At 37.5% G+C, this 26,470-nt stretch overlaps 2 protein-coding genes across 7 annotated transcripts in view; one reads left to right on the top strand and one right to left on the bottom strand.

Annotated features, from left to right (window-relative positions):
• FANCL (FA complementation group L) overlaps window positions 1-14,281 on the top strand; it is a 32,199-nt gene extending 17,918 nt beyond the window's left edge. Inside the window, exons 7-16 of one of the 3 annotated variants that reach the window (XM_050893367.1) lie at window positions 1,592-1,667; window positions 8,116-8,163; window positions 8,979-8,983; window positions 9,540-9,690; window positions 11,486-11,569; window positions 12,194-12,239; window positions 12,329-12,410; window positions 13,219-13,335; window positions 13,666-13,737; window positions 14,220-14,281. In XM_050893367.1, coding sequence (XP_050749324.1) covers window positions 1,592-1,667; window positions 8,116-8,163; window positions 8,979-8,983; window positions 9,540-9,690; window positions 11,486-11,569; window positions 12,194-12,239; window positions 12,329-12,410; window positions 13,219-13,335; window positions 13,666-13,737; window positions 14,220-14,255 — 717 coding nt within the window. In that variant the 3' untranslated portion in view covers window positions 14,256-14,281. Of the gene's footprint in view, window positions 1-1,591; window positions 1,668-4,788; window positions 4,797-8,115; window positions 8,164-8,978; window positions 8,984-9,539; window positions 9,691-11,485; window positions 11,570-12,193; window positions 12,240-12,328; window positions 12,411-13,218; window positions 13,336-13,665; window positions 13,738-14,219 lie in introns of all 3 variants that reach the window. The other 2 variants (XM_050893368.1, XM_050893366.1) reach the window with 2 other exon arrangements.
• The window catches only part of VRK2 (VRK serine/threonine kinase 2), a 49,138-nt gene continuing 36,672 nt past the window's right edge, over window positions 14,005-26,470 (bottom strand). For 2 of the 4 annotated variants that reach the window (XM_050893362.1, XM_050893363.1), the window contains exons 12-16: window positions 24,393-24,451; window positions 22,381-22,562; window positions 18,147-18,320; window positions 17,629-17,805; window positions 14,005-14,558 (exon numbers count right to left, since the gene is read on the bottom strand). In XM_050893362.1, the coding sequence (XP_050749319.1) occupies window positions 14,316-14,558; window positions 17,629-17,805; window positions 18,147-18,320; window positions 22,381-22,562; window positions 24,393-24,451 (835 nt within the window). In that variant the 3' untranslated portion in view covers window positions 14,005-14,315. Of the gene's footprint in view, window positions 14,559-16,774; window positions 16,870-17,628; window positions 17,806-18,146; window positions 18,321-22,380; window positions 22,563-24,392; window positions 24,452-26,470 lie in introns of all 4 variants that reach the window. The other 2 variants (XM_050893364.1, XM_050893365.1) reach the window with 2 other exon arrangements.

Genomic DNA, 26,470 nt, shown 5'->3' with positions numbered 1-26,470 from the left:
TTGAAGTATTTCATGAAAAATAATACCTACAATACAAAACCACTAACACTACGATGCGCCTAACACAAGAACAGTAACACTACAGTAAAAGAAACGGTAACAGCTTTTGTGGATATACATTTCTAAGTTGTAACCGTCTCCTGTCTAAATTAGTTGTTTCGCTTCTCTTGCTCTGTCACTGTTATTTAACTTGTCTGCCGCCAGTTTGATAAAATGGTAAAGCACAAGACATTCAAGTTCTAGGAGCTGTCTTCAGAAAGGGGATACCTAACAGAAACCACAAATGAAGGCAAATTAAAAAGCAATTTTAAACAAATTTCTGTGAAATCCATAAATCTACTAGATTATTATTAAAAGCAAAGCAATGAAGAATGGATGCTCTAGGGAAGCTATGTCTCTTTTTTGCTCTTTGCCACAGAGAACAATTTGAAACTAATTACAGTAGAATTACATTTTACATAGAATAAAGACACGTTTAAAAAATTCTGATAAATTGATTGCCAGATGTCTGATAAATAAGGACAGTGTCTATGTCTAGAGGTTTACTTTGGATGGAGAATGGTTATGGGATGCAGCAGAGCTAAACTTCACCTCCTTGTCTTAACTCTCTTTAATTCTGTGAGGAAGCTGGGACTTTTTTTCATATGTCTCCCCAAATAAGAATCTCTGTAACATTTTCTTGTGTTGGCAGTTGATGCAATACTAATACAATTTCTATAAAACTGCTGTGTACATCATTGGTAGAATTTGAAAGGTTGCATGGGACTAAAGGAGGCAACTTCTCAGGTGAATAAAATTTTGGGTAGGTGCTCTTAAAAAGGACGCGGTTTATTTGTAATTAGATGTTTCTTTCCTTTGCTACTTTATTTTTCAGCAAATATCAGGGTTTTTCCACAGATTTTATACTGGATGCTGAACAGCAATAGATTTACTAGTGTAATGAATAGTCAGTGGTTATTTTCGGAGTTATCAAACTTTTATAGCTTCAGTTTTCTTAATACGGCTATTTTTTTCTTTTCCTCATTGATACCTTTTAATTTGGGGTGGGGGGCGGGGAGTTGTTTTAATTTTGGGTGTACGTTCATTCATCTCTTTCTAAATAGTTATGTACTTACTCTGATTACTTTCAGTTTCAAAACAAAAAATGTTGCCAATCAGAGCAAATATTCTAGTTTAAATGAAAATTAGTTCTTGACTCATGAAAGGGTGGGGTTTTTTTTTTTAAACTTTCCTATCCAGTACAGGTAATTGAGGAGAATTTTTTTTTTAATATTTGATGGTTTTTGTCCTTTTTTTTTAATGTGTCTTTGTGAACACTGAACACAGAAAACTGTGATTCTCCTGCCTTTACTAAAACCTGATCTATAAAAACTGTTTACGTGTAGATTTCTTCTTTAAATGATAATTAACATTCATAACTATTTCTGAAAATGCTTTACATACTGTTTCTTCTAAGAGCCAAGTTCTCAAGATGCTTGAAATGCTCATATTTCGTTATCAAATTTGGCAGCTGAGTATCAGTCTGACTTTAAATCACTTTAAAAAAAAAAAAAAAAGAAAAGAAAAACTGTATTTTCTTTCCCTCCCTCAGTATCCAACAGAACCACCGGATTGCCTTGTGGATTTTCCTGTTCAGTTTGCTATTTCTTGGATGCCACAGGTAAACTGCTGTACTATGCATCTTTTTTTAATAACTGAGATAATATGCAATACGTAGGTGGTAATGAGGGGTTGGACTGTATTTTTTAACTCCAGCTTTCTTCCCTGTGTGCATTTTGCTTTTATACATGCTTATGTAAATGTAGTAATACTGAACTCCATATTCCTTATGATAGTGTTTTAAATATTTTCCTTGCCATATAGATATACCTTGCATGTTGTATGCTTTGCACTCATACTGGCTGTTTTTTTCTTAAACTGTTCATACGGCTGAAATATCTTTAGGAATGATATTGGGAAAATATATGCACGAGAAACAATTGTCTTACAGAAAAGAAGCACCCTCTAAAGTTGACAGACATTAAAAAAAAAAAAGGCGGTCTCCCAGTTTGTAACTTAAAAAGTTTTATTATGTTATGAAACTATATAGAATAACAATCAAAAGAACAACAGGAAAGTTCTTAATAGAATTCTGATTTCATAGTTTAACTGATATTGTTAATGTAAAGAACCAAGAGCCATTGTCTTTTTTTAGTCTCTCTTGCATTATTCCATGTATCTTTTTTCCTTAATGGAGCATGTGTACTTGATTAAATGGATTTAAATGTGACCACTTAGATGTAAGTTAATTTGGATTATCTCTAGAAAATAGTTGATGTTTAATTTCATTTAATTCAGGAAAATAGATTTTTTAGAGAAATGATTGCATTTCATAATTCTAACTCTCGCGAGGGTTTCTACCCATCAATAAAGCCTGTCTTTATGGTACTAAATTTACATAGGGAACATGGCTGAAAGGTTGCATCAGAATGATTTTAAGACTGGCATATAATTTTGACTGCAAAGCTCAAGGTTCTGTGTGTCACCTCAGATCCTTTATTATGAGAGCTTGAGGAAATAACTGCAAGAATGGGCCATTGCAAATAAAAAAATATATTTAGTTTCACATGTAATTTTTAGGTTTTGATTCTCTGGTATGGTTTGGAACAATTTAAACAGATACTGGTTTTCCCTTAAATTATGCTGGATTCCATATACTACAGGCAGGATTTCAAGTACTGTTTCCAACCTCCAACTTTATACATACTTTTAATAGTATTTTATTAATTTTACAGCCTTGCAATTTATGTTGCCTCAAATTAACAACATTTCAAATATCCTTGACAGTCATTGCTTTCTCTGTGTTTACTGTTAGTAATTTTAAAGCTACTAGCTGGACTTAGGTTTTAATAAAACGTTCTTGAAAAGCATGATATGAAGCAGCCTTCTTTGACAAGTTAAAGATGGGAGCAAATATATTAATATTGACACTACAACCAAGTAAAAATTTAATGTTAAAAATATGACATTCTAATGCTTGAGATCTTAAAATCTTTTTACAGTTAGAATTACCTATGGACTATTTGAAAACATGAACCATAGATGTTTGTATGTAACTGAAGACCCTGTTTTGAAATCAGGAGATAGTAATTCTAGCTGCAGATAGCCTGCTGTAATACTGAACGGAATACCAGCAACCTGTGCATTGTGCTGATAGAAATGCTTTAGTTGTACAGTCTCTTTTGAAAATTGACTTTATCTGTGTGGGTGACATGAACCTAACACTTCTGGAAAAAAATGTGTGTAGTAATTGTATAAATTGTGTTTATTTTCAAAATTCATGGAAATCATTGTAGTGAGCCGTCTTCACGCCGTGGTAAAATAAGGGTTAAGCTTAGATAATGCTGAAACACCACTGGTAGCAAAATTTAGCAGGTCTTCAAGTGGTTGAAAATTTTGGTTCCTAAAAGGGAAAAAGAACACACTATACCTATTTTCTAGTAAAATAATATGAAGTTTTGATACTGATAGGTCTTAAATTTTAATATTTGTTGGTCATCTTTAATGTAAAAACTGACAAAGCTTAACTAAAATTATGCAATTGCACTATTAGAATATAAACTCCTATGAAAGAAAATATAAATAGATTTCAGGTAATTGATTTTTTTTTCCCCACCCCCCTGTGTGTGCTGTTGCCTTTTTCAGGTTCTTTTCAGTGCTCATGGACTTTAAACTTGAGGGGTTGTTGGGTGGTTGGGTTTTTTCTTTCTTTTTTTTTTTTCCCCCCTCTGTATAATAATAGACATGGCTTTATGGCATCCATATTAAAAATGGGTAATTTTCCTTATGGTCCCTGTCTTCCTGCTGGGTTGATAATGTTTTGATGTATTTTTCTTTTGCTCTGATGAGAGGTCTGCTGCTGCTGCTCTGACATATTCATTTGGATGAATAATTATAACTTGCACAATGTCAAGCTGAAGATGGTAGGGTTTTGTGCGTCATGACAAGCCTAGTAGCCAGTGCAGGTGTCTCACAGCATGATCAGCAACAGCCAGTGTATTCTGGCTCAGAGGAGACATTTTAGAGTAGTAAGAAATCAGCACCAAGGGCAATGCTGCTGCTGCTGCTACTGTTGTAAGTGCCAAATAAATGCAGAGTGCTTCTCAATGACAAGTGCAAGAACATCTACTTATTTCAGTTATATTCTTTTTCTAAATAACCAGATAAATGTGCTGTCTCCACATTTTAGCATACATTGTAAGCATGGTTCTGCACTTTCAGTGCATCAATATTCTGCTGCCCTCGCATCAGGGTATTGTTTCTATGCTGACCACTGCCCACCTGGTTGGCTACATGAAGGTCATGAGAGTGGAAATTAATGACTAATGAGGTCATGCAGCCAGCCAACAATGAAACAGTAATACAAGATTCAGAAGGTATGGTAGTATGAATGAGATTATTCTTCAGTTATTTTGATGAAAACACAATAAAATGCATCATAATTGTGCTTTTTCTTAGCAAAGGAGCTTCACAGGCACCAGCTTTATATGCATCTGTAAATACAAAAAATGGAGATTGTTGACAAGGCACTTTATAAAGATTTCAGAGTGTTGTGTCTCAAGTTTGATTTGTGCTAAGGAGGGGGAAAATTGTTAAACTGCTGTTTGTGAGAAATAAACAGTTTCCAAACAGATCTAAAGAATCATAAATTATTTAGGTGATACAGGTGATCCCTTTTCCATCCAACAACTGTTCACTTTATGAAATTGTATTCTATCTGTGAATTCATAAAGGGCAAGCAGGTAACAGCACCTATAGTTTAGGCTACTTTACCTTTTCCATTAGGAGACTTTGCAGTTGTTTTAATTTTGGATAAACAAATTCTGTGTTAGGAAGAATTTTAGCAAAACAGTCTCAGAATAAAGATCACATCTTTATCTTTTTTAAAAAATAAATTTTAATAAATTGTGCTGTATTTACCTTAATTAGAACTTGCTTACTACCATTTGATTAATATTTAGTTCATCCAGGATTTGGAGCAGATGTTTGAAATTTGGCAGAATAGCCATATAGGCATATAGCAGTTCTTAAAAGCTACTGAAAGGCTTCATGGATTTTACGGCAGGCGCAGGCTCAAGACTTTTTATTCTTCCCAGCCTCTATGGCTCTAGAAATCAGAACCAAGAGTAGAGTGACTTTTTTCCCATTCGTTCTTGTTCCTTTAATTGAAGGAAACGGTGTATGGGCAATAGGGGTGAACTTGGGAAAGTGTTTGAGTTGGAATAAAGTAAAAAAAGAAGGAAAGAATCGGCATGAGGAGCTACCAGTGATGAGATGGAGACGAGAGTGCAGAGGATAGAAATGGAAACAAAAACATTGCAAAACTACACAAGACTCTTTCCTGGTAGAACAGAAGGTATGTTCCCCTCAGAAACAGAGAGGTCCGGAATGTCTGATTTTCACTGACTGAAGCGCGTGCTTTGTCTCCTACCAGTTGTTGAAATGAATGGAGGATACCTGTAGTCTGATAGCACAAAGGTAACATTTAGGTCAAAGTTTTCTAAAACTGCTGGGGAATTATCAAAGTTGATATGTTTACATGTCTGCTTTGCTGTAAAATAACCAATTTAACCCAGTCGCTACAAACACCTGTTTTCAGAAGTTAAGATCACAGAATCACGGCCCTCCAAATTAACATTAACTTGCTGTTCAGTCCAAAGGACTGTGTTGGTATAACTTGTATCAGTATGTATCAGGTTTTTGCCTCATAGAGCCTTGAATAACAAGGACTTTGAGGCTGAATACATGCTTTGTTGAGAGAGAAAACTGTCTCTGTGCTGAGAGTCACTTACAGTGCCTTTTGACAAGTCATCACTAATTGTATTCTTTGTTTTCTACACTCACAACTTGAAATCTGAAAATTCTGGGGAAGTGTTGAGTATTTAAAGCTGTGACTATGGTCATGGGAGGTGATGCTCTAATAAAAAGTCCTCTTAAAGGCAGATGAAGGGATCTCAAGCTGAGTATTCCAAACTAACATTTTCTCAGTCTCTTATTTTTCCATATGAGGACTCAGAACGAGGCCATCTAATCTGAAAATGTGTTTTGATGATAAACTCAATAATGTTTTTGGGCTGCTCAGTTGCTGTGGTGGTCATTACAGAGAGCTGAAGGGAACAGGATCATTAAATCATGCAGCATATCTCTGTCAAAATCTGACCAAGCTCCCACTTGAAAGTAATGAGGTGTCCTGGGACTGTAAGGCTTTCTCAGGACCTCAGTGGAGGGAGAGGAAAAGAATGGAGAGGAAGCCAGCTCCAGCTGCTGATTTTGTATGAATTCACATTTGATGGGTCCTTCCACCAGCCCTAGCTCGAGCTATCTCATACAGCTACCATAGTGTAGATAATAGTAGTTCGTCATCACATCTCCTCTTATGCTGTTTTGCTAGTCTAAACCAGTAAAACTTTTTTGACCTTGTCTCATGGTGGACTCTCCATTCCTCATCTTAGAAACTTCTTTGTCCGAGCTATGGTTGGTTTACTTGAGATGGTCTGGTCAGAATCACACGCAGTGTTTCAGCCTGGACCACACCGTCAGTAGTGCCTTCTGCACTGACTTTAATAATGCCCGGTCAGCCTAGGGATCAGGGTTGTTTGTGATCAAGTTAGAGAAGACCGTGATACCCACTTGCGAAAAAAACTGCGCTAAGGTTTTGTGACTGTTCTACCGCTAGTATTTCCTTACCTCTGCTAGCTAGTCATTACTACTCGTGTGGGCAGCTGATGTCGGTATCCTCAGTAGTTAGAAATAAAATGTAAGGTTTATATTATACGCTAAAAATATCTTCATTTTGTTTTAAGTTGTTGTGAAAGGTTAAAGTGCCGCAACGTTCTTTGTTTTTATAATGGATGTTTTGCCTGAAAACCTAACAGATACAGAGGATGGAGTAACCAGTTTGGTTTTGCTAGTGCTTTTTAGAGTCAGGGCAGCCAGTGATGATATCCTGAGTTATGAATGTCTTATTTTCCAAGGAATATTTGATGTATTTCATATAAATTCTAATGCATTTGTACAAACCTTACCAAGAAACAAAGAGTTTGTGCTGTTTGACATTATTAACGACTATCTTGGTGTAGTGTAGACAAAAAAAAAAGCACGATAGCAGTCTTTTCTAGAAGAGTGCTGGGCGATGACCAAAAATTAGTTGGTTAATCAAATAAAAAGGAATGTTTTCGTTTTCATGGTTTGCATGACAAGCATGTGATGTATTTAAATAGCTATAGATGCATTTATGTATATAGCAGGAGACAGCTGGCAACATCAATGAAGCTTGCAAATAAGATCAAATGAACAGTGCATTAAAAAAAAAGATTTAACTACCTTTTTAAGGAACATCATTGAAAAATTACAATTAGTATTAAAATTAATTGGATTTTAAAACTTATCTGTGGGTTATAATCCCTTGATGTTTCTTTTTTCTAGTGAAACCCTTTGAATTCCCGGAAGATAAAGATAAAAATGATTATTAGAGGATTTATCTGTATGTGATATAGAAAAATGTAAAAAATCAAAATGGAAAGCAACTGTTGCAAGTACCAGAAAATTATGCTATTAATTTAAGTGTCATCAGAGCACAAAAGATCACATTTCAGGACTGTGTGAAAATTATTAAAATACTGGAAATAATAGTACTTAAGATGAAGATATTATACTCTAAGATGTGGTTAAGTGACTGACACTATTATGTCACTTCAGGTATTACAAAAGTAACAAAATGCTTTTAAAGATAATAAGCGTTACATTTTGAGATTGGCAGTATTCACACTTTTCTGCTTAAGTGCTTTCCTACTTTAATATAATTTAATAACAGCAGGAAAAAATGTAGCATTTTATTTCTAAGCTACACCGTTTCTTTCTAAAATACGTGTGTGTAAAATATAAAAACTTATTACATATAAAAATCATATTTCTTCATCTGAGAATGTTCACATGATTTGCCTCTTGTTGTCCAGGTGAGAAAGGAAGAACATAATTACTAAAGGTTAAAGGAAACCATTCCATGTATATTTTGTGTTATTTATAAAAAAACACCTCTTTTAAGAACTGATCATTTGCTTTGCTTTTTCTTTTTGACCCCAAGAACTTGTTCCCAGGCCAAGAGAGATCTGAAATCTGGCCCTTGTTACATCTTTTTTGTTCTTCAAAACGCACTTTACCGTCTCTTTATCCGAATTGAAGAAGTCTTGTCAGTTCTCTCCTATCCTTCCTGCTTTTTACTCATGCATTTAATTGTTCGATTGTGTTCTGTGTAAAGGATTTCAAAATACCCTTTGGTGCTCCCAAATGATTCCTCTTTTTCTACTCTTGAGTTTCCCACTACCAAACGATTTGAGAAAACAAGTTATCTGGGAAGAGTTTGTCTCCAAAACGCTTCCCCCCACCCTTGATCTCCCTTCACTGCCGGCTTTCTCTAGTTTCTTGACACCTTTGCTTTTTCCCTGTCGCAGCTTCATCCCTCCCCACGAAGCCACGTTCTGATGGCTCCTTGTTCTCCTACTCCTCTGTTCCTGACACTTCCCGGTTCCTCCACTGATTCCGTCTGACGCCAGGCTCAAAACCCGTGTGGGGCATTACTCCGAATAGAACACATCTCTCCCCTCCTCCTGCATTCTTCACCTCCTGTCTGTTCCCTAAATTCATGTTTTGCACCCTCTGGGCATCTGCATTTGGAAAGGTGTTAACTTGACTGCGGAGTGTTTTCTCTACTTGAAGAAGTCTTTCCCTGTCAAAATAGTTACTTCTTTTATGCTCACCGATAATTTTAAAAAGACTTCTTTTGCACTGCTGTTCTGTATATTGTCCTGTATAATGAAAGATTTTTCTGATTCCATCTAATCCACTCTCAAATATTGAAATCCCTTGAGTGTAATCCTCTGGTTATTAGATGGTTTCTCCTTTTCTTACCGCACTTACATGGCTTGAAATCTAATGTTAAGTACCTGTTTATACTGCTTAATTTTGAGATAATTATGACATTGTTAGGCTATATTTCTTAGTCTTTAGAAAATAAATAAGCTACTTTAGTTATGTGGGTATTTCTGCGTATTTATATTTGGTACCACTGCCGTGTTGCTCAGCTGAAGTAGAGAAAAAATACCAGAACGTTAGAAGTTTAATAGTAGGTAATGATGATTTTTACTTTAATTTTACAGTAGTTTGTTACAAGTTACAATGCAAATTAATAGTCATTACCAGTTTCCAGAAAAGTTTTCTGAAAAGGAGTATAAACCACTATCAAATCCAGGTATGATGTACGTGTGTCACAACATGTTAGAACTACCAGGATTTGAGTACTTATTTGTACTCAAGATACAGCTATTCTTTATTTGTGGTCTTTCAATTACAAAAAACCCTGAGGTTCAACGTTTTATGCTACCATGATACAATTGGATACATACTAGATTTTAACACTTCTTAAATTACTTTATTTTTTAAATATTCTATATGGCTGTAGGTGAAAACTATATGAAATTTGTTTAAATGTCTTCTTTTCTTAGAACTCCTTAATAGACATTTATAATCAGTTCCTGGCGGCATTAGAATCGCTGAAAGAATTCTGGGATGCCATGGATGAAATTGATGGGAAGACATGGGTGCTTGAGCCAGAAAATCCCACACGGAGTGCTACAACAAGAAGAATTGCAATAGGTACGAAAAGATTTGAAGGCATGCAGCGGGTTTGAGAAGTAAAACTCGGGGTGCTGTTTTGCTTTGCTTATCTAATCAGATGGTGCTTGTTAAGAGTTAGGTAGGAAAATGAAAGGTAGCACTTAAAACCAGCAAGACACAACTCTTATTTTGTGTAGTAAAAAAAATAACCTTCCACAGAATACTGAATCTGTTTAGGAAATGAATTACAACTTTATGGTGTTACACAAAATGAAAGTTTCTGCAGGAAAATATTGTGTATTTGTAAATTATGAACATGTAACTGTCAAAAACTGAGGACTTGCATGATAACTCTAGAAAAATCAGTATTTGTAAAAAATCAGCTTATCTCATCCAAAAATTCCAGATTTTTTAACAGACTGTTACTTTAGATTGATCCTGTCCTGGAAGAGTGAAAGGAATATTAGAGCGCAGTCAAAAGGGAGAAAAGGGGGTTAAAAGAGGCAGGTGGGAAGGACAAAGAAATAAGAGAAGAGAGGAAATTAGAGGCTTACAGTGTTAACCATCTGCAAAAGTACCTTAATTCATATGCTGATGTCTGGCATTTTAAGGTCTTAATATATATAGGATGAGGAGTCTTGTAATTGCAAAGGAGAAACTTGCCGCTGTCAGAGGTTAGAAATATGGGGGGAAATGTTATCTTTGAAAGAAGAGTTCTGGTTTTCAGCTCAAATCCAAAATATCAATAGCATATTGTCAAAATCTGAGAACGTACAATGGACCAAAGTAGACCTAAGTTGTCCCCGAAACCTGCGGGAAGACTGATGGCCTGCAGAGCGAAGAAGGAAAGGAGCTAGTGGGGTGCTGAGGCTGCTCCTTCAGCGGGGTGGAGGGAGGGACCGAAAAAGTTCAGCAGCTGGCTAAAATGACATGGGTCGGACACCAGTTCTTCTTTTTGTGTGTGCGCGCTCAGGGTGGCTTTATCTTGGTTCTGCTGTACTTTGACACAGACCAATGAAAAGGAAAGAAAAGCCTCAAAAAGCGCCTCACGTAGATCAATGGAGGGCAGTACAGGGCTTTGAGCCCTTTGTTGTCGGTCACAATCTTCAGTTATGACTAAACTTTGATTTCATTCATTCCAATTTCTTCAAGGAGGGGAAGCCTAACGTACCTCTTAATTACAAGAAATGCTGGGTTTCACCTGTTTTTATTTAGAAGAGAATTCGCTGTGAGGTTTTTAACCTGGACCCAGAACACTTTTGAGCTGCTTCTTACCCCTTATGAATAGCAGACCGCATGAGGGGTATCTTGTAAAAGAAAAGTATTTGCTATTTCAAAAACATGCCATTGTTCGCTCAGTCCAGGAGTATGCTGTAGAGGGGACTGACTTTTACAGCTTAATATTGTCTTTATGCTTCTCTCTCTGACTGTAAAAGATAATGAGGAATTAATAACAATTATGTCTCTACTACCTTTAAAATTTCACTAAGATCTCAAATGGATTATGTCGTCTAGCTTGAGTTTGATTATTCAGAAATAAGTCTAAGTGTTAAGGTTAAGACTAGTCTAAAAGACATGCAAGACTGGCAGGGTTTTTTTTTAATCGGTTGCTATTTTTAATTACAGCCCATTGAAATTTAAATATTTAACATGTACTGATTTGTTGTACAATTAATTTGGATACCTACCGACTTTTTTGTTATTTATCATAAAGAAAACCAGCTTGAATTAACCAATTTAAAACTGCTTTTAAAAAAAGGTTAACGTTTCCATTTTCAAATACTTGACTGCAAAGAAAAGCTTTCCCTATGACTGATTTGCTTTCTCATTGTAGGGAACAACGTCTCAGTGAACGTAGAGGTAGATCCTCGGCATCCAAGCATGCTCCCGGAGTGCTATTTTCTTGGAGCAGATCACGGTAAGGCAGCAGACGTACAGCGTTTGTTTCTCGTGTAGAACCTGATCTCTGGTGAGCAGATACTAGTGTAAGCTATGTCAGACTCCTGGGGTAAACTTCACTTGAGCAGAGCCAGGAATTAAGCTGAATACGTGTGTAGAAGAGTTTTACACAGTAGATGCTGGGGTTTTAACAGCCTAAATCCATGGCATGCTGTTTTGCTCTGGGAGTGACACTTTTTTGCAGTGCTTTCCTAGCACAGTTTAGAGGGAACCCTGTGTCCTACAGATGATTACCCAATCAGGTTTAATATAATTTTCTTTAAAAAAAAAAAAATAAATAAATAAAATTTACTACATATGTCCTAATAGTGTTTGGAAATTTAAGTCCGATACTCCGTGTCCCACAGCTTTTTACCAACTTTTTTAAGGTGACTACAATCAGATCTTCAACAGTATGATATTTGAAATATTAGAGTAATGAATTCCCAAAGCTAAGAGCAGTCGTTGACTTAGGCACCTTAAATAATTAAAAAAACCCAACCCATGCCTTCCCCTTCAGTGCTGAAATATGAGAGGTTAAATTGGGTGGGGGAGCAAAGGGGATGCTGAAGCTGATGTAATTATTTATCTGCATTGTTTGCAGTGGTTAACCCTTTGAGAATTAAGCTGAACAACAATATGCACTTATGGTAAGCATCCTTAATAATACAGGTTTGCAATTGCAATGGTATTTGCCATTCCTAGTGTTGACTTTCTTCTCCCTCTCTCCCACCTGCAGGGATCCAGAAATCAGTTTATTACAAAACTTGAAAGACGTCTTAGAAATTGATTTTCCATCTCGTGCTGTGTTAGAAAAAAGTGTAAGTTGCTTTTTGTTAATCATCGGTCGTTATTTCCGAATAACTAAAATTTAAATGGTCACTTTATAACTGCCAGCAAAAATGAGAGACTTAGAAGAGAGGTAATTGGATTAATATATTGTCATAAGGACTTCTGAACTTCAAGCAACAATTGTCAGAGCTTGTTAACCTTTGATTAGAGGTGCACACTTTCCTGTGGCCTTCATAGCAGTAAGGCGATTAATAACGGGCTTCACTATTAAAAGGGAAAGAGGAAGTTCCAGAGTAGCTAATGAGATGTGGAAAATCCAAACATTCTGTTAGGGATGTTGATGACTTAAGTTCTAATTAGGTAGAGCTGCTTAGAGGGGACAAGAGGCCATCCAAATACTGGTGCATTTCAAACAAACTTGGAATTAATTTTTGACAATGCTGTAACACTGCCTTACTAGCTTCACTTTCACTTGTGAAATTTTTAAATTAATATCTGACTGAGGTCTTGTGTCTAACATCCAAATTTAATGACAAATCATTGTGGTTAATAAAAAAGAAACAATGGGGCCCAAGAGTTATGGAAATGTTTGTCAAACTAGATGTAATTCAGTGAGAGGATCAAATAGAACCTAGTAAAGTCTTGTACATCTGGCAACCAATCTCACTCCTTATGCCATAATGGTGTAACCACGTATATTGAAGGCAAAAATATTTAGTAATTCTAAGTAACAAAAAATGCAAAAGCAAAGACAAAGAGATGAACACCTTTTCTGTGTTACCAGCCCTATTTCTTCCTTTCAGTTGTACTGCAAGCTAAAACATGTTGTATTTTAAGGACTTTGCTAAGGACTGTGGAATCTGCTATGCCTATCGACTCGACGGCACTACTCCAGATCAAGTGTGTGACGATCCTCGATGCGGACAACCTTTTCACCAGGCTTGCCTGTATGAGGTAAAGTAATTAATGGGACAAACTTTGCTCATTAACTCGCAGATTCTAGAAAATCGGCGTTGCCCACTTAAATTTCAGATGAAGGAAAATCCTTCAAGGAGTGCTACAACAGTCACTGTGCTTCCTCTTGCCTTCTAACCCACAACTCATAAATCAGCTCCCTGTGGAAGGGAACCTGCCTCACTTTGTGGTTATACAGACTCCAACTTGACATGCACAGTGTCAGATGTTGATCAAATGAACTCTGTTTGGAAAAACTCCTGGTAATAGATAGTTCTTAAATTTGATATGAAACAAACGTGAATTTTAATCCACTTACTTGTGTTGCAGTGGCTACAAGGTCTTCCTTCTAGCAGACAGAGTTTTAATGTCATCTTTGGTGAATGTCCGTATTGTAATAAGGTAAGGAAAATCTAATGAAAATGAGTGACTGAACTAAATAGTGTGTGGTAGCTTAGATAAAGGCAAAAACTGTAACAAAGTCAGTTGTAAGATAGAATAGGTGGCTACTATCTTCTCGTTACATGTTGGAATAAAGAGAGGAAAACTTTAAATTCCCATGCATTTAATGCATCAGTATTTAACTAAAGGTTTTCTGAAACAGTATAAAGACAGCTACACACCAGTTATCAACCTACTAGTGTCAGAGTAATTAAATATCACACCCCGTTGTATTACATGATACTTTTTTAATGTTGCTGTAGCAAAGGTCCAGCTTAAAAAAAAAAAAAGAATCCCAACATTTCTAACACAAAACAGCCTTGTAGAAATAGTTTAGTGTATACGTAACTATTGAGTGCAGATTTGGAAAGTTTAAGAGAACTTGCCTGTAAAAGATATGTAATAACAGTACTATTTAAAAAAAAAAAAAAATCTTTTTCAAGCCACTGACGCTGAAATCTTCAATGAAGAAACTCTGAGAAAAAACTGCGTGATGGGAACACCGCTGCAGTTACACTGAAGACACTGAAACAGTGACATCAGAGAAAATACAAGGAAAGTAATATTAGTGGCAGAAGTACAAGTATAGCTATACTGTAGTGGTATGTTTCATCAGAAAATGCAAGCCTAAATATAATAGATATAGAAGGACTAGTGCTGTCAGAACCAGTTTCTTGCAACGATGCTGGATGATCTGTAATGAAGAGTTGATCGTGTTTCTTTTTGGATTCTGAGACTATTGCTTGGGGGTCAAACGGTGGCAATTCTCTTGCAGTGTCTTTCTGCCAGAAAAGAAAATAAATATTCAATGTTAAGAAGTTTGGTTTTGTGACTGACATCTCACTTATAGCAATAATAAAGATGCCAAAGATGCCATCTAGGTGTTTAAGTTATCTTAGAGAAAGCAATACAATTCTTACAAAGTCTTAACTCTGGAATTTGCACTGTAAGTATGTTGTATATTAAGTGTATAACATTAGGTATGATTACACACCTTCTAAAGAGACATACTCTATATTTATTACTGTAGTCAACAGCTGAAATTCTTCTATATCTTTAACTTGTTTCCAAAAAATGTTACTATATTAACTCTTTACAGTGTTCCTGCTAATAAAGTTCTAGCCTGGAAACCCTAGACATTACTCTGAAGTTTGATTTGCCATTTTAATTTGTATATGTTTCTGCATTTCATAGTGAAGCTAAACTTCTCCTGATTTATCATAGATAGCATAAACATGCTAGTAGTGTGGGGTTTGTTCTAGTTGGACAGGGGGGTGGGTGGGGTTTTTTAGGTCTCCAGAAGCAGTGTCAGCCTTAGCTTACCTTTTTGATCTCCATCTCTGAAAGGAATCCCCACAAACACTACGATTCTGTTTCTCCCATATCCAAGACTTGACTGTGTTTTCCACTGCCCTTAGAAAAATTTCCACCTTTGGTTTCCTTTCCATGATCCCATTCACATTATGTTATTTTTTTAGCAATACATCCCACTTAATTTCAACCCCAGCAATATGATTTTCTTGGTGAAAATTCATAACCTAAATTGTATTTCTCAAATAGAAATTTCCTGTCTTCCTGTTTTATTCCTCTTTCAAATTAGTGAGAGACATGTCTCTCTCTTTTCCTTTAATGAAATATGGGCCCCATCTGATAGAAAGGTACTATTACGTCCAACATAAAGGCAGCTCATAGGTTTTTTTCTTCTCTGCTTTTTGTTGTTTCCATATTATTTTCTAGATGTTACTTCTGTCTTCCTCGTTCTCTCTTTCCCAGTTTGTCAGCTGTCCCGTCTCTCACAAGCGTCCTACCCTTCTTGTCCTACTCCTCTCGCTCAGTTGTTCCCCTTTCAGCATAGAACTGTTTCTCAGTTTAATTTATACCTAAACTGTAACTGCTTTCCAGTAGCATCTTCCTAAGCAGACCCACTCATTCGTTCATTTTTCTGAATGTCCTTCCCCAAAAGATAAACCAGGGAGAAAGAGAACTTTCCCTCCAACTTCTGTATTCAGATCTTTAACTGCACCGTCTGTTAGCGGCAACAGGGTGGCCATCCCGCTTAAGTGCCTAAGTTGGAGTGAGGTGCCTGCAGTTAACTACTCCAGGCAGCTGCCTAACCGAAGTGTTTGGAATTGCTCTCTGGAGAATGCTTGACAGCCTCTCGCCACTCTAGTTCCTACATGAACCATTGGGTTTTTTCGCCGCTTTGTGCCTGAAGAATCCTCCTGAATTTTCATAACCTCAGTACTCTCAAATTTCCTATGTAGCTTTCCTTTACCAATCTCCTAAATTACATGAAAGGAATTGAGAGGAAGTCTGCAAAATGAGACTAATACAATCCTGCCTTTTTTTCCTTCTCCAGTTTCTCACTTGAATATCTTAAATGTTATCTGACATCCATTTTAACTCTCCCCTATTATGCATAGTATTCAGTGAGTACCACAGCTATTTTACATAGGTGCAGCATTATTAGTCATATTGGAACAGTGGCTTTTCCTTTAGAAAGACTAAATCAAAACACAAATATAATCTAAATACTAGACCAGTGATTGGTCCCTTTTCTGTAAAAATGTCCTTTTTCCTTCCTCCCACAAAAAGGGGGGGAAACACAAATCCCCAAGTTACTCTCTGGTGTCAAGATCTACAATCCATACTGTGTGCTTGCTGTTCCAGTAAACGGGGGAAGTTACACCAGCTCTTTTTTTTCTTGTGTCATGTTGGAAAACTAAACGTGGCTCTCTTTCCGTGTCTACTTCTTTCTTAGGACTAGAGTAGCTTTTACACAAAATAAAAGGACGGAGGAGATTTGGGGGAGAGATTTGCTACCTTTTTTTGCTAGTATCTTTTAATTTTTACATTTGAGGACTAGGAAGTAGCACTGGAATATCTTCCTATTACAAAATCGTATTTGTTACTTTGAGTCATCGTTGTGTCAGGACTCGAGAGACTTTCTGTCTACCTTGCTATCAGCCAAAACATCTCCAAAAATTGTTCTGCTCACCACTTTTCTGCCTGATGCTCTCAGGTACAGCTGCGCTTTTTCTGCTTCACTCTCCTAGCTTGTACCAGAGTCTCCAGGCAGTGATCAGCAGACTGCTTGAAGCAAAGAATTTTGGATTAATAATAAAGCTATCTTTAAAGTTGCATTTTCGTGCTTATTAGAAACTGTCCTCATTTAACAAGTTATTTTTCTATATGAAAGAAAAACAGGGTAGAATCTCTTTGTTAAAATATACTGAAACTCCATAGAAAAGGAGCAGAGTGTGATTACTAAGATGTACTTTATTCTGCATTATTTTTACTAAAACCTTGATAATTTTTTTCATCAATTTTTTCATGTACAGTTGAAGAGTAAGACTGAATACATTCATTCAACCCATTTTATGCAGTAAATTACCGATAATACTTGAGGTGAGTTAGTTAACTACTAAAATCCTCAGATTAAAAAGTCAGAACTTAACAACTTAATTAAAGAGTGCTATGAAGTTTTCCACTACATAGAAAAGGAAGCTACTGAAGTAAAGTTTCTACCAAGAAAACAACAGGGTTCACAAACGGAGATTGTTGTTTCCCCAACACTTTTAACTGTTGGGCAGACACACTGGTGCAGTACTCAAAGTGCAGTGCTTTACTATCAAACTATAAAAAAAACTGGGGTGTTAGTTTGGGAATAGTATGACCAAGCAACTATACACAAACTTCTAGTGTTTGTGGCAAACATCTAGTTTGCATACATTTAGTTTAGGCTTTGTTCATGGTGGTGTGCGTTTCTTTTTTAAACTCTTATTTTTAGAAAAGCTGATCTTTCTTTCGCAGGGTGCCATGACTGTTCTAAGGTAACACCAAAAACCTCACCTTTTGCAGGTGGTCAGGCTCCTCAATCGCAGTGTATAATTTAATCGGCTTCTCTTCAGCCTGGAATTGCCGGCGTGTTACCCGAGCGCGGGGCCTGCTTAGGCAGTTAGATTCTTCCTCTTTCACCTTGTTTTGCTTCTGTTGCACTGGTTTCGGCAAAGGCTTCAGTAAGTGAACCTGTTGAGGTACAGATAGTAATTCTGTATGCTGAAAAGAATTCAGTCACATTCAAAATTATCACAGGTACCACGCCGATACCTAGACCTGTCAGGTTTGAGACAGGTAAGGGTAGTGCTCTCTTTGCACTTATTCCCTGGGCTTACAAGAAACACTGAGTTTTACATTTGGAATAATACAAGCCAGTAGGCATATACCAACTTCTAGAGTTTGAGACATAGCTCCTGGCTTTTTTCCAAGCACTTTTTTTCCTCACCCACCTCAAAAGGTAGACATCGAGCTAACAGAGCAGACAAACTCCCAGGAGATACCATGCACTACTGTGACACCCAAATCCTCACCTGCTGAGGCTCTGTTTGGTGAAGCATCCTGTTTAATTTACTTGGCTTTTCTTCATCTCGGAGTTGTTTGCCTGCTACCCCAGTACAGGCTTTGTTTTGACAGACGTATTCTTCACCTTCCATCTTTTTTTGCCTCTGCTGAACTGGTTTTGGCATAGGCTTTGGTAAGCGAACCTGTTGATGTACAGTGAACAATTTTGTATAGTGAAAAAAAGTCAGTATTTCAAAAAGAAAAACGTTCCATCTTCAAGTTCTGAGAACACAGAATGAGAGTAAGCCTTTATCTTTCTCAAAAGAATTGTTTTCAGCATTTTTATTATCGATAAATGTCATCTTCAAACAGTACAAAGTTAGAGCTATGCTGTATTTGGGAAGCACGCTATAAAATAAACTTCAGGTCTACATTTCAAAACATTCGCTAATAACCTTTATTGGGAATGATGCCAGTAAGTCACTGTGTGTTTCATTAACAAGTAGAGCTGAATGCATTTCATATCACTGGATTGAGTCGAATGCTAAACTCTTGCTGAAGTAAGATGATCACTAAGTCTTCTGACTCGGGTAATCTAATTTAAGAGTTCAGGCTTATATTCTTTTACAGTCTTCTAAAACGTAAATGGGGAATACACGGTGGATAGGTGCATGAGTTAATGGAAGTTTTTTCCAGTGCTGCTCTAAGCACTAAGTATCGAATGATGTCTGTTTCTGGCTTCTGTAACTTGGAAGACAAATGTAGCCAAAACACAGGCTGTATGCCACATGCCTTTGGTACTTCTGGCACACTAATAACTCTGTAACTGTAATGTTTGCATATGGTCCTCTACGCAGCAGCTGCATCTGAATATAGCAGCTAAAAAAGAAATAACGGGCTTCTTTTTTATACTCCAAATTAAATACACACAGGAGATAGGAACTGTGCAACCTAAATATCATGGGAAGTGCCAGTAGGCACTTCATAGATTGTTTAATCCAGAACACCTTTTAAGAATATAATCCATAGGTCTGCTCTGTGAAAACTATTAATGTTTAGAAATGTAAAGGTGTATCTGTTCTGAACAACAACTCAAGCTAGTTTCAAACAGTCCACCTGGGGACATAACACTGTAGATAGCCCTGAGAAATGGAGTTGCATAGGTGAGGCGTGGTGCCACGCTGACAGTTACCTGAATGCAGGGGCCCAGGCTGTTCTCTCTGCCTCACGGCACCATACTGCACCACGCAAGAACTGCTGATCTTGTTGACAGCAAACTCTGGTGTCTTCACAATGTATACGTACTTTAAATGACTACATCACTTTCAAAACAGGACTTACAGCACTTGTGAAAATATTTATTTTATGCCTAAAAATTACCATAGTCCACACTAATAAAAATTACAGATTGGTATCGATGTAATTATTTTTTAATGTGAAAGCTACAAAATCTAGCAAGCAGTCAGGTGGCCTTACCGTATTTCATTTGGCCCTAATGTTAGTCCTTTCACTGTAGGTGAAAAAGCTGAAAATATTTATCCAGTGCCAAAAACTGTGGTAAACAAATTTAAGAATTAACGCAATTAATATTTTATCACCTATGTTTGGTGTGCAACTGAAACAAAGAACCAGGATGTAGCCACTGTTACGCTTTTTATGTCATCTCAAGATTAGATTCACGTACTGTGCAGGGAGCTGCATCTTAAAATTCATGTTCTGTAGCGATTCCTCTTCACACCATCTTCAAGGAGCTAGTGTTACAGGATCCCCTTATTGGTACTTACGGGTGTTTACTGGTCTTCAGAAGGGAATTAACCCAAAATCACCTCTTTCCTGTGTACCAAACTGGTACAGGTGGAATCAGACAGGTCATCTGGAGTCAGATTCTGCTCATAAGCAAGAAGTGAGGAGACAGTGGCTTGTTTGTAGTGGCTCCCACTATTCTTAGGTTGCCTCTTTAATGGGAGAAGTGTTTGGTGAATAAAAGGAGAGGTGGAAAGGGAATGCAGAGATGAAAAGAGTCAGACCTAGGATAACTACAGACAGTGCCGTGAAGAGATGCAGTGGGAAGTGCCTGCCTGTCATCGAACACTTTGTCAGGACTGTAGCACCAAAGTGCACCAGGCCTTGAACATCCTCCACAGCCAACAGCCACAGATTGAAAAAGCGGATTTTCTGAAAATAGCAATAAATTTAGAGAAAGTTCAGTTATCTGCTCTCTCTACCTGTATTTAAGTGCTCCTGAAGTCCTTTGAATAACCCTAGAAATTTCCTTTCTGCAGCTGTTTTGCAGTGACTGTTACAGGCAACTCGCACGTGTAAGCAGCAGAACTGGCTGAAGAATCACACTCAAGGAAAAAAACAGGTGATCACTGGAGCAGTGCTAGCATTCTTACTATTCCAAGAAGCAAGACACTCAACATTAAAAACTTCTCTGAAAAAGTGATGACAGGTGCCAAGATTTAGTAATATGCAGACATACTCTCTGATCTTGTTCTTGGCCATCAAAACCAATTCTGCTTAGTCCTACGGCACAAGAGTGGCGATAACTGACAATCCTCATTCACGGATTCTTCAGTGGGGTTGTGCACTTGCAAATAGCAAGTGCTACAGCAGCTTTTACAGCCTGGAAGGTCGGGATCATCTTTTATGCCAGCATACTGTCAAGTCTTAGGCCAGGCAATAAGAAGAAAATAGATTTACTATTCAGTATCTGACTCTAAGAAATCAAAGACTCTCGTGAACCGGAGATCCCACAGGATCAGCCGGAGATCAGTTAACAGCTACCTGATATTTCAATTCAGTTCAGAAAACAGTACAAACTTCAAAAAAAGCTTCTCATATTAGTGAGGACAAAGTGGTCACCATCATAGCAAGAGAAATATTGTCAGTGACATAGCTTTTGGGTTTGTTAAAAGAAAAAAAAAAGTGATAAAACCAGGAAAGTCAATAAAATTGCTAAAATAAGTATCTGTAATTACCAAGATCAAAACCCAGTGCCTTTTTATTAAACATGAACTTTTGTTCTGCCTTCCATAATACGTAAATAGTGCTGACAATTGGTTTGTGAGGCACTTGCTACAATAAAATGTAATTGTATCATGAGAGAAAGGTGACAATCAGGAGATCATGAAAAAATTACATATTCTCACTGGTGGTTAATTAGCCATGCAAAACCCCCTCAAACAGATATTCTCTTCTATTAGGAATGATTACTATGCAGGCCTACAGATGTCAATACCACAGTCATTCAAATACTTCTTTCCCTACTAATTGAAGGTTGTAAAGCTCTGGTGCCAAGGTTTTGCTTCCAAAGAGCTAATTTATGACTAGAAGGATATTTTATGTCTTCAGTTGCAGCAGCTACAAAACTCAGCAAATCAGAACCATCTGTGCACTGATACTTGAATCACCATTCATCTAGCAGCCTATCAGTCACATTAGTTTGCATCCTGCATTCTTGGCTCACGTACACGTGTGATGGTCCAAAGTTCACCAGAAATACTAAAAACGAATGGTACCCTGACCCTGCCTTATTGCACACGCATCGGAGACAGAAACAGGGCTTTTGCATACGGGGAGTTTCCAGGCAGAGGTATGATGGGACTGACATTTCACAGCAAGTCCAGTAAGGCTGCTAATTACCTCAGTCTCCACTTATTAAAACATGGGTTTAACTGTATCGTTTCAGACTTAAAAGTACAAAAGGAAAATACTACACGATCGCTGCCAGTTTTAAAATTCTGTGTTAGTGCATCACATCGCACTGCATGCCAGTAACACAGTTAAATCCCAGAATAATACCTCCTCCACATTAGTGGCTGCAGGAGTATAAAGGCAAATGACAAAGAACAGTTTGAAAGCGAGAAAATGAATTAAATGCTTTCACTAATAAAGGTAACTTTGCTTTTAATCTGGAACGAAGGAAAAACCTGGCATTCAGGCTTGTCTTCAAGATGTTAGTGAACAAAGTCCTTGACTTCCCCATTATCCTGAAAGTAAATCATTCTCCACAGACCTACCGCTTTGAAGTGAGAGGCTGTAGGTCAAAAGGACTCATGACAGTTCTTCCTCCTTAAGGTTGACATCCCACTTTTTAGCAAAGCCAGGGGAAACAGGAATTAACAAACATGCTGTATTTAAGGCAAAAGAACTGCTGTGTCAGTCTCATTTTGAGATCTTAAACTATTTCCTCTTCGACAAAAGAAAAGGCAACAATCAAGCAGGAGACATCAGAAATAATCCCAGAACTGTCTTACTTACTTTTGACACTTTAGCAGCACAGTGATTTCGTGTGCATGCTGCAGCGGAAAATTCCAGAGGGCCATCATAGCGAGTTCCACTTGACTCTAGCCCATCCAGCAGGATTTTCTTGAGCACTTGATACTTTGGCTTCTCATCATAAGCTAAGCCATAAACACATGCCAAAAACTTGGATATTTCACCTGTGGAGCATATTTTAATGGAAATTTCACTTGGTGTAGACCTAGAACTTCAGAAACAATTTAACGCCACAATGGATGCCAATCCTACATTGCCAAACAAGATGACACAATTTCAGCTGAAGACACACTCAAAACACAGAACTGACAATATCTTGTCTTTTTGAGATGAGAAAAGGAAAAGACAGACTTGGATAAACAAGCTAACCCTTAAGTGCTATGTCTTGTTATGCACATGTGCTAATTCATATAGTACCGACAGCTATCCAAGTATAAAAATTGATCAAAATACTTAATCGACAAGTATTGATAGTTCTGTGTAAAATAGAAGTATTTTATATTTGATCGATCATAACACCCCTTTAAATCTTAACTACTCTCAACAACACTATTTTAATCTGCACAGATATTATACTTTCAATGCTTTGGAAAAAAGCAACTTTTTTTTTGTACTTCTAATACTTGGACAAATATTGGTTTTGAGATTACATCCTAAAACAGTCTAACAGCAGCATTATTTTGCTATCATTATCGAGTGGTTCTAGAAACAGGGAAACCACTGAATGGGCAGAAATAATGCTATTAGGAAAAACACATGGCGGGGATCAAACTTTTCTTTCAGTTGAACACCCAAGTGTATCCTAAAACTGGAATACTACACCAGATATTAGCATCTGGTAAAATCCCAGAAGTAAAGATTTATTAAATATGTATACACATCATGAATATATTTTATGTAATACACGATACATTCCAATAATTCCAATACAGAAATGCTATGAAAATAAGTGAATAAATCACAAATAGATACTGACCTTTGAAGGAAGTTTGGTGTTTTCCCTGGGTTACTTTTGTATTTCAGCGAAGGAAGAAACATGACAAGACAAACCGCCCATTCATTTGCTTTTTCAAACTCTGAATGCTAAGCAATAAACCTTTTGTAGACAGTTGCTTACTATTTCTATACTAACAGCCACTTCTGTTTCTAAGATAGTCACTCCTTCCTAACACCTTGGATTACATATGGCTAAGATCCCTTATGTCACTCTGTAGCATACCTCACAGATGAGACTGATCAAGATTTTTATACTACCACACACCACGGTTGAAAATTTAGCCCTCAACGTCTACTTCATCTACTTAGTACTTGTTTACAGGATAATGCAGGAAAGTAGCAGAAAAAAGAGTTCCTGCAACAAAAGCGTTAAGTATCCCGAGTATCCTGTATCAGTAAGCATCAAGAATCATTTATTGCAGAGTGACCAGCATTCGACAGCATCCAGAAATTTAGCTTCTCCCCTTGCAGTAAACAAGCCTTTGAGCTAAAAATGCTTAAAACACAAGCATTGCAAGCTTATTGCTTGTACATGGAGGGCCTGATCCAGTTCCACTGAAGTCAGAAATATTAGTTCCATTAAACTGCACCCTGAATTAATGAGTGTGACGTATAATCTAACAATGAGTATTACCTAACTACTGTGTTATCAGCTAAATACAGATATTGCAGGCTGAATTCTTCTGTTGGATAGGTATATATAAGAGTGGTTCATGCAGGCTCGATTTCAAGGGGTTGATTCAAGGATGACTTCTGCTTGCACACTATCGTTTGCCCTAAGGGCAGAGCCCGATAATACTGCATGGACTCAGGCCTGGTGAAGGCATCTGCCCTAAGGCGCAAAACTTGGCAATTGCATTTAAGATGTTAAATTGAAGACTTTGTTAAATTTGTGTTACTTTTACTTATCTTCTGCTTCCCCCAAATAGAGTAAGACGTTTAAGTACTTTTTGTAACAGGCTGAAGAGCTATACGGTACATAGTGCAAGCACACTTACTACAGCTGCTTCCAGAAGAATCCCATTCCATCACTGAATCTGGGAGCTCATCCATAAGTCTGAAACAACATGAGAGTGCAACAATTTAATGTGATTTTGGAGCAGGTGATTCTTCATTTGGGATTTAGGAAGACAGCAAGTCTCAATTCCAAAGGGAGTGGACCTCCGGGATAGCTAATGATTCACAGTACTGCTTTTAAAACAAAATCTCCTCTTACCAGCTGTATTTTTAACTCTTTGGAGCCTGCTGATTTCACCAAGACCAGGCTTACAGCTAAGACTGCACTTTAACATTAAGTTTTTCTTTGCAGATATTTTAAGCTTTCTAGAAAGAAAAAGAAAAATCCGTTGAGCTGAAATGGCTTGTTCTGATTTCAGCTTAATGATTAATATTTGTATTTCGGAATTTAAGAAGCAGTTCTGGTCTGCCTACTAGTCATTTAGCATCGGGTTCTTTCTGCCATGTAGCTCACGGGCAGCTGGGTGATGGCTGTCAAAATTACAAGCAGGCATGGCAGGGACAAAAGGGGAGAGGGAAGTTAAGCGACCTTAAGTCCCATGCACTTCATAAACTGAAGGGCAAGGCCACAGATGTACTTTCTATCTATCCAGAAACAGAAACAACAAAGGACACTGGAGCTCAGAATCAATCATACCCTAAAAACGGATGAAGTAACACCAGCTCTCATCTTTGTGCAGGCATGAACCAGGACGACCTCCCAGCACCTGTAAGAACCTGCAGCTACACAAGCCCCCTTGCCCTGAGTAAGTGAAATCTGTTAGTTCAGTCTAGCTGTTAATACTGTTAAAGGATCCCTTCTGTTTGTTTGTTTAAAGGAACCATAAAGCTCCACCAACAAGTAACAGGATGTGTTCTCAAATGCATGAAGTTGGGGTACATAGGCTAATAACCTTCAATTCAGTAATCTGTTGTTTGGTATCAGAAACAGGGGTTTCAATTTTGGGGAAATGAAACATTTAAACATAAACATTTTCCTGTAATCTAGCTTAAATTCCAATTCAAATGGAGCCTCTCCTCCAATTATGGCATGGCACGAACATTTCTAAACTCAAATATACCAGCAGCTCTTAAGTATCCCCTTACCAATGCCCAAAGCTTTGGCACAGTTGCCTCACTGCCCCAGCGTTACTGGGAGGAAAAACTAAGAACTTGTAGTGAAGGGATGAGACAACTGGTGACCAACAGAGTTGGAGGTCCTGCTCTGGCTCCGGCCTTTCAACTGCACCCCACCTTCCAGGCCCAGCCCCTTCTTCCTCACCATCACACAGACTGTGCAGCAAAGGACTGGCACGCTCAGAAGTGATTCAACTGTGCTGCTTAATGTACTTATTAACTTACAAGCAACTGGATACGCACACATATCCAGACGTCTATTTCTGGCCTTTGCAAACAGTATAGGCACTGAAAACTAAGATAAATAAAAGAGGATGACCTGGGCAAGTTACCTAATACCAAGAACGTAATTCATTAGACTAATAGGATATTTCTGATAAATGGAATCTCTATCATTTTCTGTGCATTTCCTCGAAGCATCTATTTGCTTGGCATCCTGAAAATGCTAGCAATCCAAGGGTTAACCACAAGGGAAGAATTAGTGAAGCAGCTTGATTGATTAAATTGATTTAACATTGAATTGTATAAGTGTTACCTTACAGGGGGTTGTGTAATGATCAGAACTTCTAAAGGAGAAATATTAAACATAACATACGATGTCAACATTTACAGATGCAATCTGTATTATCCACAGTCTGCAGGCTAACCTTTTTCTCTGTTGAGAGCCGATGCCACACTGAATTTGCAGATTGATTTCTGTGGATCAGCTATCCCTATTGTGTACCTCTGTTGTGACTTGCCCTACTTAAAAGTTTGCTGCCTTCTCCAATTGTGATGTTACATTTATGGGTAACTACTGTTCTGTACAGCCTTCTACAGGCTACACTGTACCACATGCAATTAACTCTCTCAAGTCCCAACTGTGAAAGCAGAGAAAGAAAACAGTAATACACTCTGTTGCTTTAGTAAGCTCTAAATGAGTCATGCTGGGAAAAAGGAAAGA

Source organism: Gymnogyps californianus, chromosome 3 (genome assembly GCF_018139145.2).
Source record: "Gymnogyps californianus isolate 813 chromosome 3, ASM1813914v2, whole genome shotgun sequence".
In the NCBI taxonomy this organism is placed as follows: Eukaryota; Metazoa; Chordata; class Aves; order Accipitriformes; family Cathartidae; genus Gymnogyps; species Gymnogyps californianus.
This window is presented reverse-complemented; position numbering and strand designations above follow the sequence as displayed.